This window comes from Polistes dominula, unplaced genomic scaffold, assembly GCF_049000335.1.
Source record: "Polistes dominula isolate Pdom_NZ unplaced genomic scaffold, Pdom_raw_medaka contig_79, whole genome shotgun sequence".
NCBI lineage: Eukaryota > Metazoa > Arthropoda > Insecta > Hymenoptera > Vespidae > Polistes > Polistes dominula.
Window position 1 is genome coordinate 1,510,446 of NW_028300916.1, and position 15,177 is coordinate 1,525,622.

Genomic DNA, 15,177 nt, shown 5'->3' on the forward strand with positions numbered 1-15,177 from the left:
ACCATCTGATCCAGGTATTGTTCAACAAAATATCAATTGATTAATGGTAAATGAAATATTTTGAATAATTTAGATTTCTGTCTAAAAAAATGAAAAATATATTATAATCATCAAGGTTTTCAAAGATGATATAGAGTAATCGAAACTTTATCGTAAGTTATTTAATACATTGGTTGTTTCGATCACGATCATCATCGTCATATTCTTGACCATCTGATCCAGGTATTGTTCAACAAAATATCAATTGATAAATGATTAATGAAATATTTTGAATAATTTAGATTTCTGTATAAAAAAATCAAAAATATATTATAATCATCAAGATCGTCAAAGATGATATACAGGTATCGAAACTTTATCGTAAGTTATTTAACACGTTGGTTGTTTCGATCACGATCATCATCGTCATATTCTTGACAATCTGATCCAGGTATTGTTCAACAAAATATCAATTAATAAATGGTAAATGAAATATTTTGAATAATTTAGATTTCTGTATAAAAAAACCAAAAATATGTTATAATCATCAAGATCTTCAAAGATGATATACAGGTATCGTAAGTTATTTAACACATTGGTTGTTTCGATCACGATCATCATCGTCATATTCTTGACCATCCGATCCACGTTTATATTCGTTTCAAAGAAATGTATATATATATATGTATACATATATATATGTATACATATATATAGCTTGCAGAGTAAACGATTAACTACCACACACGTTTGCAAGGTAATACCTTGCTATCATCTTAATTACATCAAGTTGGTAAGAAGTAGTTTATACGTCCGTCTTTTCCACTCTGTTATATATTATATATATATACATATATCAGATAAAGAAACAACAGAGAAAGGAAAGTAATGAAAAAGAACTAAATAAAAATAAAAATGAAAAAGTAAATAAAAAAATAAACTAGGAAAGGAGCAGCAGCAGCAGCAGCAGCAGCAATATCCATCGTGGTGTAAGCGATGAGAAATCTAGCGATTATCTCGATTATTATAGTCCAGGATCGCGTGTGAAACGTTCAAACAACCTAAACCTTTCATCCTTTAATCCCTTCCCTCCCTCCCCCTCCACCCACCCCCCTCTATGGTCTTACAATCAACCCTACGACCCCGATCTATCAAGGGCTTTATTTAATCTTGAAAAAAAAAAAAAAAAAAAACAACTATTATGATTGAAGTTTTATCCGTAGCAATTCTTTGGTTTTTTGTTTTTCTCTTTCTCGTGGTAAATCTTTTACTTTTTATTGATTTTTTTTTTTTTAATTAATTAATTATTAGTTATACTAATACTAGTTAGTTAGTTATACTCTATTTGTTTTTCATATAAATAAAAGAAAATTAAATTAAAATAATAAATTAAATCCATGAATGATATATATATATATATATATATATATATATATATATATATCTATATTGATAAAAGTTATTAATAGAAAATGATTTGATTCGTGTGATTAAAGTTGCAGCAAATGATGAAAAAGAAGAAAAAGATGATGAAAAAAAAGAAATGTTTTTAATATTCCTATCTAATTAATTGTTCATAATAATTGTTAAAATAAATAATAATATGTAGTAATAATTGATAAAAAAAAAGAAATGTTTTTAATATTTCTATCTAAATAATTATTGCTAATAATTGATAAAATAAATATTAATATATAATAATAATTGATTAAAAAATAAAGAGATGTTTTTAATATTCCTAATCTTATTAATTATTCATAATAATTGATAAAATAAATATTAATATATAATAATAATTGATTAAAAAATGAAGAGATGTTTTTAATATTCCTAATCTGATTAATTATTCATAATAATTGTTAAAATAAATTATAATATATAATAATAATTGATTAAAAAAAAGAAATGTTTTTAATATTCCTAATCTGATTAATTATTCATAATAATTGATAAAATAAATATTAATATATAATAATAATTGATTAAAAAAAAAGAAATGTTTTTAATATTCCTAATCTGATTAATTATTCATAGTAATTGATAAAATAAATATTAATATATAATAATAATTGATTAAAAAATGAAGAGATGTTTTTAATATTCCTAATCTGATTAATTATTCATAATAATTGATAATAAAAATGAATGGGTCTTGTGATAAAAAATAAAAAAAAAAATAAATACTTTCCTAATTTGTGATTTCTAATATTACAAATAACAAATAACAATAATAATAATAATTAAATAGGATTTTATTGTCGATTGAAAAATCGTTTAGTATGATAAGTTGAAAGGGAATAAGTTCAAGTGGAAAATTGAAAAAAATGTCATAAGTGCATTTTGCACATGTATTTTCTCGAAGAGTCGATGATTTTATGGTTGCAGGAGTGTTGCAGGTAAAACGACTAACACCCTCCCTCCCTTCCTCCCTCCCTCTCTCTCTCTTCATCTTCTTCTTCTTCTTGTTCTTCTTCTTCTTCATCATCATCATTATCATCATCATCATCATCATCATCATTATCATCATCATCATCATCATCATCTTCCTTTTCTTCTTCCATCCTGCGCACCTGCACTTCTACCTGAACCCCTCCTCCTCCTCCTCCTTCTTCTTCTTCTTCTTCTTCTTCTTATTTCTCTTCTTCTTCTTCTTCTTCTTCATTTCTCTTTTACTCATTTTTCTATTTTTTTGTTCTTTTTCTTTTTCTTTTAACAAACCGCGATGAGTCGTCGCATGCACGCACGTATGCACGCACGTATGCACGTATGCACGAACGCATAAGTTTTCTTCTATTACTCTCTCGAGTGCCACTAACATAAGTTCCACTTTTAACTTAGGTTAGTTCTTAAATCGATTCTAAATACTATCAAGGTTTTTTCTCTTTTTTTTTTTAATTTTTTTTTCTTCATACGAATTTATTTTATTACCCTGTATCCACATGAATTTATTCTTCTTCTTCCTTTTTTTTATTTATTTATTTATTTTTTTTTTTAATAACGTTCATTGATTTTATATACGTCAGATTAAGAAATTTTTTATTATTCAGATACTTGGTATGTTTATCGTTTTAATATTAATTTACATTCGAATGAATATTTAAATATTGTTTTTTGTATTTTTTGTTGTTTGATTAAAATAGTATTTTTTATTATAACAGTTTTTAATTAACATATTTATTTTTATATTGGATTTTTTAATTGGTAATTTGGTTTTTGAATATTTTTATCTAAACTAATAATTAGTGATAAATATATATTAATATATATATATTATAATAAATAATATTTTAATTGACATTAATATAATTTAAATTAACATATTTATTTTTATATTGGATTTTTTAATTGGTAATTTGGTTTTTTAATATTTTTATCTAAACTAATAATTAGTAATAAATATATATTATAATATATTATATTATAGTATAAATATTTTATTATATATATTATAATAAATAATATTTTAATTGATATTAATATAATTTAAATTACCATATTTATTGTTATATTGGATTTTTTAATTGGTAATTTGGTTTTTTAATATTTTTATCTAAACTAATAATTAGTAATAAATATATATTAATATATATATTATAATAAATAATATTTTAATTGATATTAATATAATTTAAATTAATTTATAATTTAATTAATAATATTTTATTATATATATAATATATTATATTATATTTTAAATATATTATAATATTATATTATAGTATAGTATAAAAATATATAATAATAATTACTAATAAAAATAATATATTTGTAATAGTAACTTTTACCAATGTTTTATTTATGGGTATCTACATAATAATTTCATTCCCTTTCTCTTTTTCTCCCTCAATCTTTCATTCTCACATTATTTAATACTCCTACTTAAGAATTACCACTTAACAATAAAAAATACTGTTTTTTTTTTATTAACTTTATCAAATCAAATGATAAAATGATCAATCAATAAAACCGAACTATTTTTTTTTTTTGGCAAAAGAAATATTTAAAGGCTAATTTTTCTATTGATAATAATAATATTATTATTTAAAAGTAACTTGTGCGTGGCACTCGTGAAAAAGAGGTGTGGTGGGGTATGAGTCACGCGAGTCGGCCATTTTTACGACGTTTTAAAAGAAAGAAACGTAAAAGTTGACTTTAACGAGAGAAAAGGAAGATGCTTCCTTCTTCTTCTTCTTCTTCTTCGTGTTTTTCTTCTTGTACGTTTGGTCGACCCTGAACCCTTCCTCCACCTTCCACTTTCGCATCCATCGCGTGTGCTATAATTAAACTATAACGACCGATATATGTAGTAGTATTAGTAGTAGTAGTAGTAGTAGTAGTAGTAGTGTACAAACGGCGTCTCTACGACGACTCTGTAGAAGTGCAGCACGTTGTTCATCGAGTGCATCATCGTGCATCATCATAATCATTATCATCATCATCTTCATCATTTAAAAAGAGAAAGAGAAAGAGAAAGAAAGAAAGAGAGAGAGAGAGAGAGAGAGAGAGAGAGAGAGAGAGAGATAGAAAAAGAAAGAGAAGTTCATTAGAAGTGGAGAATAGGGGAAAGGGGGTGTGGATGTTCGAGTTTCTCATATTCGCGTTACTATATTATCTCTGTCTCACCTTTTTTTTTCCTTTTAAAACAACTCTTTAAAACGTTTCGTAATCTTATCTATTACCATCTTCATAAAAAAAAAAAATTCAATAAAATATTATCTTTATACTCTGCTACCCCCTTTGTCTTCTTTTTGTTCTTCTTCGTTTTATCATATGAAAATTTATTCGAAAGTGTTTCATGAAAGTAATTAAAAAAAAAAAAAAAAAATGAACAACTTACTACTGACTTGTATACTCATATAGCAATATTTTAAGAAATATAATTAATATTTTAATAATAATAACTTATATATGTGTATAATTATATATAATAATAATATATTTATTAATAGTTAAGTTATTATTATTAAATATAATATATTTAATAATTTTTTAAATATTTTTTATATTAATATTTTTATATATATTTTAATAATGTATATATATATATATATATTAAATATATTATATTTATTAATATAATTCTATATATTATATTAAATTATTAATATTAATTATATTTTTGCAATATTATATTTTTTATATCATATATTATTTAATTATATTTTTTTAATAATAATATTAAATATAATTTATTATATATAATATGTATTATATAATATTGAAAATATATAATTATATAATATTATATTATATAATATTATTTTTATATTTATTATTTTATATTTATAATTTTTTTATATAATATTATTTATTACATTTATTATATATAATATAATATATTTTTAATATAAATATTAAATATATTTATTATACATAATAAGTTATTATATATATTTTATATATAATTATTTCTATAATTTAATTTATTATATAATATATATAATTATTCTATTACATGGTATAATAGTTTGAACAAAATAATATTAAAAATTATTGAGAGATAAAAAAGAAATATATATTTAAACTAACGTGAAACTTTAACTATAATTATTGATATATCAATGTGAAATAAAACATTTTATGTAAATTATAAAAGACTATACCAAGTTAGTACAATAAATAAATAATTAAAAAAAAAAAAAATAGAAAAATTTAATAATTGAATTTTTCAATTCGAAAAGAAGACAAGGAGTGTTTACAGAGTAGGATGAAATAATTAAATGAAAAAGCAATTGGACTCACCAAATTATCCGGATGAAGATGATGATGACCGTAATCCCGTGGATTTCCTCGTGATCCACCTGGTGAGCTGTGTCTTCGTCCACGTCCGCTGTCAATGTCGTCCTCGTAATCCTGAAAAATAAAATTCAAAAAAAAAAACAATCAAACGTACACGTTCCAAATTAGGATCATTCAACCAATCAATCATCTTCCATCTTAGACACACGATGATGATCTTCAGCTTTTCTTCCATATCGATTCCTATTATTATTATTATTATTATTATTATTATTATATTAAAAATTAAATTAGAATAAGAAAAGCAATAAGAAGAAGAAGATTAAAATAGAAAAAAAATATATATATATATGTAAAAAACATTTTTTACTCGTCTTAAAAGTGTGGGTTTACACAAAAATGTAAATGTGTAGGAATAAAAAAAAGTGCGGGTGATTGATTGACAGGAAAAAAAGATGGTGTGTGTTAGGGGTGGGGGTGGGGGGTTTGGGGGGTTCTAAGGTAACTTCATTTTATACCTGATTATCACACTCGTCGTTGGAAAGGGCGAGGTCAGAGGTAGTCACCTGATGTTGTTGAGCCCTCCTGCAGGACACTCTGCAATTCGCAAAATTTCCCTTTTTTTCAAATCTACACTCGTCTTATTAATTTTTTTTTCTTTCGTCTTGTTATTAATTTTTTTTTGGTTTTTATTTTTTTTTTATTTTTTTTTAATTCTCATAATCAGTCTCTGATAGATCATCGATCATTGTATCTCGTATTCAAATTTATCACACAGCCGTTTTTTCTTTTTGTTTCTTTTTTATCAAAACCCACCACGCGAGTCACCAATGAGTTATTGACAATTCCTCTTTTTTGTTTTTTTGTTTTGTTTTGTTTTTTCTTTCTTTTTTGTTCATTATTGTTTGAAAATAATCGTATGTAATCCGAATTACACTTTAATATCGTTCAAATGAAATTTGTTATAGAAAGTTTTTGTGTTTTATTTTTTATTTATTTTTTTTTTATCAGAAATGCATTTGAAATTACACACACACACATTGCAATAATGCAACTTTGTCACGTATTATGTGTAATAATTGTCAATAAATATGAAATCATAATGAATCACCAATCAATCTTGATCAAATTTATTTCTTTTGCATTTATTAAATAATTGAAACACAATATTTTTTTCAGGGGAGTTTATCAAAAACGTTTTGATTAGGTGAATGGGGAAAAAAAGGGATGGAATGAAAGATGATTCAAAAAATGAATAGAAAATGAGATTAATTTTGTACAAAAAAAAAAAAAAAAGAAGAAGAAAAGAGAATGTGAATTATTCATAGATGATAATAAATACATGAAAATGATTAAAAAAAAAAAAACAAAAAAAAAGAGAGAAAAAAACATTGATCAAAGAATAAAATAAAAGGATAAGTTACGTTTCGTTTAGAAATGTTCTGAGAATACAACATTCACTTGTTCACTCATTCGTAACACTTTCACTCATTCTCTCTGTCATACATTAACTTTCTTGATTCCAACAAAGTTGAATCGTTTGGTTTGGTTACCTGGGATACGCTACCTATCGATCACTATACCTCCGAAAACCATTAGTTAGTTTCTCTACGTAAGCAAAGAAATTTTCAAGGGCTCACAGAATCGCGACACGATTCGTTCAAACTTTCAACCTTTGTACCTTCGTATACCTGGTACCAAAATTAAAACACTATTCTTCTTTTTTGTAAATCTATTTTCTACTTTTTTCTTTTTTTTTTTTTTTATTTCTTTCCCCTTTATTCTTTTTTAAGTAACATGAATCAGTTTTCTTTTTTTTTCTTTTGAAATTCGAATACTAATTATTATTCTATTTGTATATAGTTGATTATATTTGTGCGACCTACTATCATACGATCACAAACCTAATTTTTTTTCGTAAAGATTGAAAGGACAAAAAATAATTGAAAATTAAAATAAAGAAAAAAAATAAAAATACAAAATTCAAAAGACAAAGTATAACATGAATCAGTTTTCATTTGAAATTCGAATACTAATTATTCTATTGACAATGTTGCAAAAATTTAAACAAAAGTTGATTATATTTGTGCGATCTATCGTCATAATTCGATCACAAACCTTATTTTTCTTCGTAAAGATTGAAAGGACCAAAAATAATTGAAAAGTAAAATAGATGAAAAAAAATAAAAATACAAAATTCAAAAGACAAAGTATAACATGAATCAGTTGTCATTTGAAATTCGAATTCTAATTATTATTCTATTGAGAACGTTGACAAAGATTTCAACAAAAGTTGATTATATTTGTGCGACCTATCATCATAATTTGATCACAAACCTTATTTTTCTTCGTAAAGATTGAAAGGACCAAAAATAATTGAAAAGGAAAATAGAGAAAAAAAAATAAAAATACAAAATTCAAAAGAAAAAGTATAACATGAATCAGTTTTTATTTGAAATTCGAATACTAATTATTCTATTGACAATGTTGCAAAAATTTCAACAAAAGTTGATTATATTTGTGCGACCTATCATCATAATTTGATCACAAACCTTATTTTTTTTCGTAAAGATTGAAAGGACAAAAAATAATTGAAAAGTAAAATAGCAAAAAAATAAAAATACAAAATTCAAAAGAAAAAGTATAACATGAATCAGTTTTCATTTGAAGTTCCAATACTAATTATTATTCTATTGAAATTCAATCAGTAATATTGTTTACACAGGTATTCTTGACCTGGTTAAACATATTTTTACACTTCCCTAATTTTCAATACATTTTTCTTTTTCATTCTTTTTTCCTTATTCTTTTCTAAGTAACATGAATCAATTTTTTTTTCTTTTGAAATTCGAATACTAATTATTCTATTGACAACGTTGACAAAGATTTAAACAAAAGTTGATTATATTTGTGCAACCTATCATCATAATTTGATCACAAATCTTATTTTTCTTCGTAAAGATTGAAAGAACCAAAAATAATTAAAAAGTAAAATAAAAAAAAAATATAAAAATACAAAATTCAAAAGACAAAGTATAACATGAATCAGTTTTCATTTGAAATTCGAATACTAATTATTCTATTGAAATTCAATCGGTAATATTGTTTACACAGGTATTCTTGACCTGGTTAAACATATTTTTACACTTCCCTAATTTTCAATACATTTTTCTTTTTCTTTGTTTACGTTTTTTTCTTCTTCTTCTTCTAATTAACAAAATAAATTATGATCATCGACTTGTTGAAATTTATCGCGCGACATCCTTTTCTTTTTTTTTTTTCGTCTTGGATATTATAAAAAGGTGGCACTGGTACAAAAAAAAATGTTTAAAGTATATTTGTATACTTGTGTATATTAAACCCACGCGTGTGTAAAACAAACATCTTTCACGCCTACATGTTTGAAAGACTAAAAGTCATACAAATACATATTTATACATACATATATAGACAAGCAAACACAAACATATACACACACTCATATGGGACTCTCACACATAGAAAAAATGATTTACCTTCCGCGTTATCTGCTCTGTCCATGTTAGGTATACGTGTTTGTACGTGACTGCGGAGAAAGAAAGAGAAAAAAAAAAGAAAAATAAAACAACACGAATGTACGAAAAAGTTGAGGTTGAAAAGGACGATGGTGTGAGAAAGAAAGGTGAAATACAAAAAAAGAAAGAGAGAGAGAGAGTTGAATTAGAAAAAGGAAATTATTTTTTGATGGTAAAACATATCCGCGACATAGAAACACCATTTACGATTTAACCGACTGTCGCGAAATAAAAGTAGTTTATGGCTTTTCGGAAACGTATAACGCGAATCGTGGATAAATACATTTTTTTATGGAATGAGTTAATAATAAAAAAAAATTATAATAATAATAATAACAATTAAAATGGGTTATTTGAAAATTGAATCATAAAACACGTGTTATAATATTTCAAAATAATATAAACCATGTACCACTCGTTGGATAAAATGACTTACAATTAGAAAAAATTTAAATATAAACTTTTATAAGTGTTAAGTTTAATATGTTAATCATAAAAATAAAATATTTATTATAAATAATAATTATTTAAATAATATAGCGATTAATCGTATAAATAATTAATATAAAATAAGCATTAAAATAAAAATAAAATATAAAATATAAAATAACTGTAAAATAAAAATTGTTAATTATTTAAGAAAGATATTTAAAAAATAATTAATTAATAAATATTTTAATACGAAAATATTTTAATTTAAAAAAAAAAAAACAAACAAACAAACATATGACAGAGAAATGAGTGGGGAAAAAATATAATAAAAAAATATATGGCAAAAGCTATGAACAATTATAGTGAAAAAATTATTTTATTAAACTTGTAAGTTGATCTATAAATTCACGAAATAATTTTGTTCTTCTTCTTTTTTTTTTTTTTTTTTTTAATTAATTACGAGAATCAATATTATATAAAATAGATAGAATGATCATATTAATTAGTATATGTATAGAAACAAACACACACACACACATACACAACCACGAATATAATCATGAAAGATTAGAATGTTTCGAATTTGATTGGAACACGAAGTAGAAAATCTAAATTAGTATAATCTTCTAACCATTAGTTACCTGAATCCCATTAAGGTAATACATAAATATATATTACATATATATATATATATATATATATATATATATATATATATATATATGTATAAGTGAATAAATAAAGATATTCGCCTTATATAAAAAGAATGCGAAGCAAGCGATTGAAAAAGGCAATTAAAAACTTAAAAAAAAAACCTCTAAGAAAATAAGCGTTGAAGCTTTTTGTTTTTTGTTTTTTTTTTGTTTTTTTTTTTTGTTGTTTTTTTATTCGTTGTGCACGTTTTTATGTACGTTTAAATTCTGATATTTCTGTTTTCAATGTGATTTAATTTAACGAAATGAAACGCACACAACTCCTAGATAAAAAAAAAAAGGATCGTACAGAACAAAAAAAAAAAAGAATAAAAATTTAAAATCAGAGTTTTCTCTTTACTCCAACAAGAGTATTTTTTTTTTTTTTTCTTTTTTATAGATTCAATCGTACAAAGCGTATTAAGGAAAAATCGAATTCCCATTTGGACTCGTGTGGTTTTTTTTTCTTTTCTTTTTTTTTCCGTGTCTTTCTATCTCTTTCTATGTCGGTTTTAACGAAGGTTTATGTCAGAAGGTGAATATGCACTAGATCAATTTTCGAATTTTGTTTTTTAATGAAAAAAAAAGAGAGAGAATAAAAAAGGAAACTTAAATCGTCAATGTGAAACGATTTATTCTTCTTTTCTTTTTCTTGTTTTTTTTCTTTTTTTTTTCTTCTTTTTTTCTAATCACGCGTTATTTGCTCTCCTACTATTTGCTAGAATTCTAACGAAAGCGGTAGCAGCAAACAGCAAGAACGTAAAAAGGATTGAATTTTGATGTATGTAAGTAAAGTATTCGTTATAACATATATACTTCTCAATTTATACGATGATGAAGAAGCTTTGAATTCATTAAAAACGTGCAATCTCTGACTCTCGATAAGGGCGAGTGATTCTACGTAATTTTTGATAAACAATTTTATTTTATTTTTTTGTTTTTTTTTGTTTTATTTCAACCGTGTACCAATTAAAGACGATCAAAATCATTCGATCAAATATAATTTATTATTATTTATAAATTGATTATTAAATAAATATAATATGTCTAAATACTTTATATATTTAATAATTTTATATATTTAATCAACTAATAATTTAATAATTTAATTAAAATATTTAATAATTTTAAATATATTTTATAATTTTATATATTTAATATTTTAAAATATTAAATTTATTCGAACAATTAATTTTATTCGTCTTTGATCAGTTTCTAAAAAAAAAAAAAAAAAAACAAAAAAAAACACCAAAAAAAAATGAACGAACAAAAAGTGTCCAATTTCTTTTGTTAAAAAAAAAAAAGAAATTAAAAAAAAAATTCTTATTATATTTGAGATTATTGAAAAATCTAATTGTAAGAAATGGGTTAGAAAAAGAAATAGAACAAAGAAAATGTCATTGAAATAAAAAACTTTGAGAGATTCGACCTGGTCCTGGGCATATCAGCCCCTAGACCGCTGTCCTCGCTCGGTGACCTATACTCTTGATTATCCCGTGGCAGGAGAGGTCCTGTCACTCCCAAGGGATCTCCCTCGACGTCCACCAGTCGTCCTGGACGGCAACAACCACTGGGTACACCACCCCTCTGCGGGAAATCATCAGATTCCTGTCATGCCGTCGTCTTTTCTCACACAAGCCAATTTCGATTAATCACTCGTTTTATCTTTTTTTTTTCTTTCTTTTTTTTTTTTTTTTTTACTATCGTTATTTTTATATTGTTTTTTTTTTTTTTTTTTATTGAATCAACATCAGTGTTTTTTCTTCAACCGAGTGTGCGAAATTATTATATAAGAAATTTCACTTATTATTATATAATTTAATTTAATTTTTATATATTTTTCTGTAATTATTATTACACATACAGTAGGATTTTTTAGAAATTAATTTTAACACGTTCGTCGCCATGGCATTGTATACCGGAAACGGGCATGCTTCTCCGGGGGCCCCGTCACCGTATACGGTGACGCTCTTCTTGTTGAAGTTATAGTATTTTTAGTTGGAAAAACTTATCACATTTTCCATTTCGAAACAAAATTATTTTCGGTAAGTAAAAGATAGTTTTATATTTTATTATTTTTGATAAATAAAAGATAGTTTTATATTTTATTATTTTCAGTAAATAAAACATAACCATAATATAATATAACCATAATACTCGGGGTCGCATTGTTGATATTTCTACTTATCACTTTTTTACGTTACGGTGCGCCGACAGTCGCATTTTGGGCCTGACGAGAAACTCAACCGAAACGGGCTGGGCGACGAACGTGTTAAATTAATTTTTTAATTTTATATATTTCAATTATTTATTATATATACAGTAGTATCTTTTATAAATTAATTTCAAATTAATTTTAATGATTATTATTATTATTATATATACAGTAGAAATCCTTTATAAAACAATATTCTCGTGTAATAATAATATTATTATTATTATTATTAACTGACATTAGGAACTCGAAAGTTCATTGCCGCAAATACCAAATAAAAAAAAAAAAGAAATATATTAATTGCACAAATTATTAAAATTGCACGAAACATTAATAATATTAATATTTATGCATTAACATTTATTTTTTATTATTATTTTGTTAATTCAATCAATAATTCATAAATGAAACGTATCCCCCAAATAGAATCAAATTTTTATTTCTACCATTTTTCTTTATTTTAATTTACAAGTACGTTGACGAACTTTTGAAAAAACAAAACAAAAATAAATAAAAAAAGAACAGAATTTTATTCATTTTATTTTATATTTTTTTTTTTATATATATACTTCTACATCCTTTATTTTGATTGCACACTCGGTTATTATTATGGAAAGAAAAAAAGAAAAAAAAAAAAAAAAAACCTTAGCAAAGCTCAGGCGAATTCGTATGTGAAAAATCATCTTAATTAAATATATATATATATATATATATATATATACGTATATCATATTAGTACAACACATCGTTGAATTCGTGTAAATATAATTAAAAGCTAATTAGAAATAATTCTACCAAGCGCATTTGAACTAATTCTCATCCTATTCTAATGCAACTAATTGTAAGCACTAAATGAATTATTCAAACATATGTTTTTCATGTCTAATACGATATTTCTAATGAAAGCAAGAAAGCAGCGTATAAACAAGCGTTATTAAATACAGCTTATAACTACTATTATCAAGCAAAAACCTGTATAAATGAAATTATTTCTATATTTGTTTATAAGCAGAGTAGCAACAGCAGCAGCAGCAACAGCAACAGCAGCAGCAGCAACATTGATGATTAATGGCAGCGCAATGATAGCAAAAGAGATAGAATATGTTTTTGATAAAGAAAAAGAAGAGATTAGAAGGAGAGAAAGATTGAGAGAAAAAGAGAGAGAGAGAGAGAATGATAGTTGGATTAGAGGTAAGAGAAAGAAAAAGAAAAAAGGATGTAAGGATATTATTTTTTTGTTTTTGTTTTTTAAATATTCATGCTAGTTTTCGCGACAATAGGGGGGGGGGGTGGGGGTGGACCAAATAATACGATTTTTAGTCTAACTAACGTTCAAAAACGTGAAAATCTTGTTTTCTTCGTGTTATCATCTCAGAATGTTATTGTTTTTGATTTTCCAAATGAAATTTGTAATTTCAATTTTGTTATTATTTGATTTGATTTAGTTTGTTCTTTCGTTTGAAAATTCTTTATAGATATATTTATTCTATTGGGTTGACAATTAAGTAATTGCAGATTTCACTAATCAGTTTCCTTGAAAAATCCACAATTACTTAGTTGTCAATCCAATATATAATTATATTTATAAATATTATATTAATTATATTATATTGTTCCAAAAATCGGTGACAATTTCAATAATTCCTCGCAACCCTTCCAACGATTGGTTTACTTTTGTTATTCTCGTATATTTTTTTAAACATCATTGTCAAAATTATCAACATCGTCATCATCATCATCATCATCATCATCATCATCATCATCATCATCATCATTATCATGGTCAATAGCAGCAGTAGTAACAGTAGTATCATCATCGTCATCATTATTATTATTGTTATTATTATTATTATTATTATTATTATTATTATTATTATTACTATTATTATTAATATGTTTTCTTCTTTGAGATAATATGAGATATTTATTTATTTATTTATTTATTTATTTATTTATTTGTTCATCTTCTTTTCTTCTTCTTCTTCTTTTTCATTTTCATCTTCTTCATCTTGATTTTCTTCTTCTTCTTCATCTTCATCTTCATCTTCTACTTTAACTTTTTCTTCTTGTTTTTCTTCTGAAAGTTTCTTAGAAGCATCTCTTATTTCTCCTTAAGGTTCTCACATAGTTTTACGTTCGGAATGTTAGCTAGCTAAAGGAGAGAATATATACGCGACAAGAAAGAAGAAAAGAAAAAAAAAAGAAATAGGAGATCGAGCATACCAATAAAAATAATAATAATAATAATAATAATAATAATACCTACGACGTAAAGAGTATTCTGTTTTTTTATTTTTATTTTTTTTTTTTATCTACTTTGAGAAATTTCTCAAACGACATTTATTTTCGATAGATCGTTAAGGGGGTATTTTGGTCTAGAAATTGGAAAAAATCGATTTTTATTTTCTTCATATTTTCAAAGCTTAACCTTTTAAAGAATATGTCTTAAAGAGGATTTTTCAAAATTCAAATTATTTTCGGAAATATAGCTGTTTTAGTGACGCGGCATCGTATTATGCGAAACTTTGAACGCGTTTTTTTTTCGAAATTGTTTTTCTTTTTTTTC

At 24.2% G+C, this 15,177-nt stretch overlaps 1 protein-coding gene across 13 annotated transcripts in view; it reads right to left on the reverse strand.

Moving 5' to 3' along the window:
- dysc (whirlin protein dyschronic) overlaps positions 1-15,177 on the reverse strand; it is a 99,951-nt gene that overhangs the window by 26,868 nt on the left and 57,906 nt on the right. For 11 of the 13 annotated variants that reach the window (XM_089170567.1, XM_089170566.1, XM_089170565.1 and 8 more), the window contains 3 exons: positions 11,826-11,983; positions 6,237-6,315; positions 5,722-5,832 (listed from right to left, as the gene is read on the reverse strand). In XM_089170567.1, the coding sequence (XP_089026693.1) occupies positions 5,722-5,832; positions 6,237-6,315; positions 11,826-11,983 (348 nt within the window). The remainder of the gene's footprint in view (positions 1-5,721; positions 5,833-6,236; positions 6,316-11,825; positions 11,984-15,177) is intronic. The other 2 variants (XM_089170570.1, XM_089170568.1) reach the window with 1 other exon arrangement.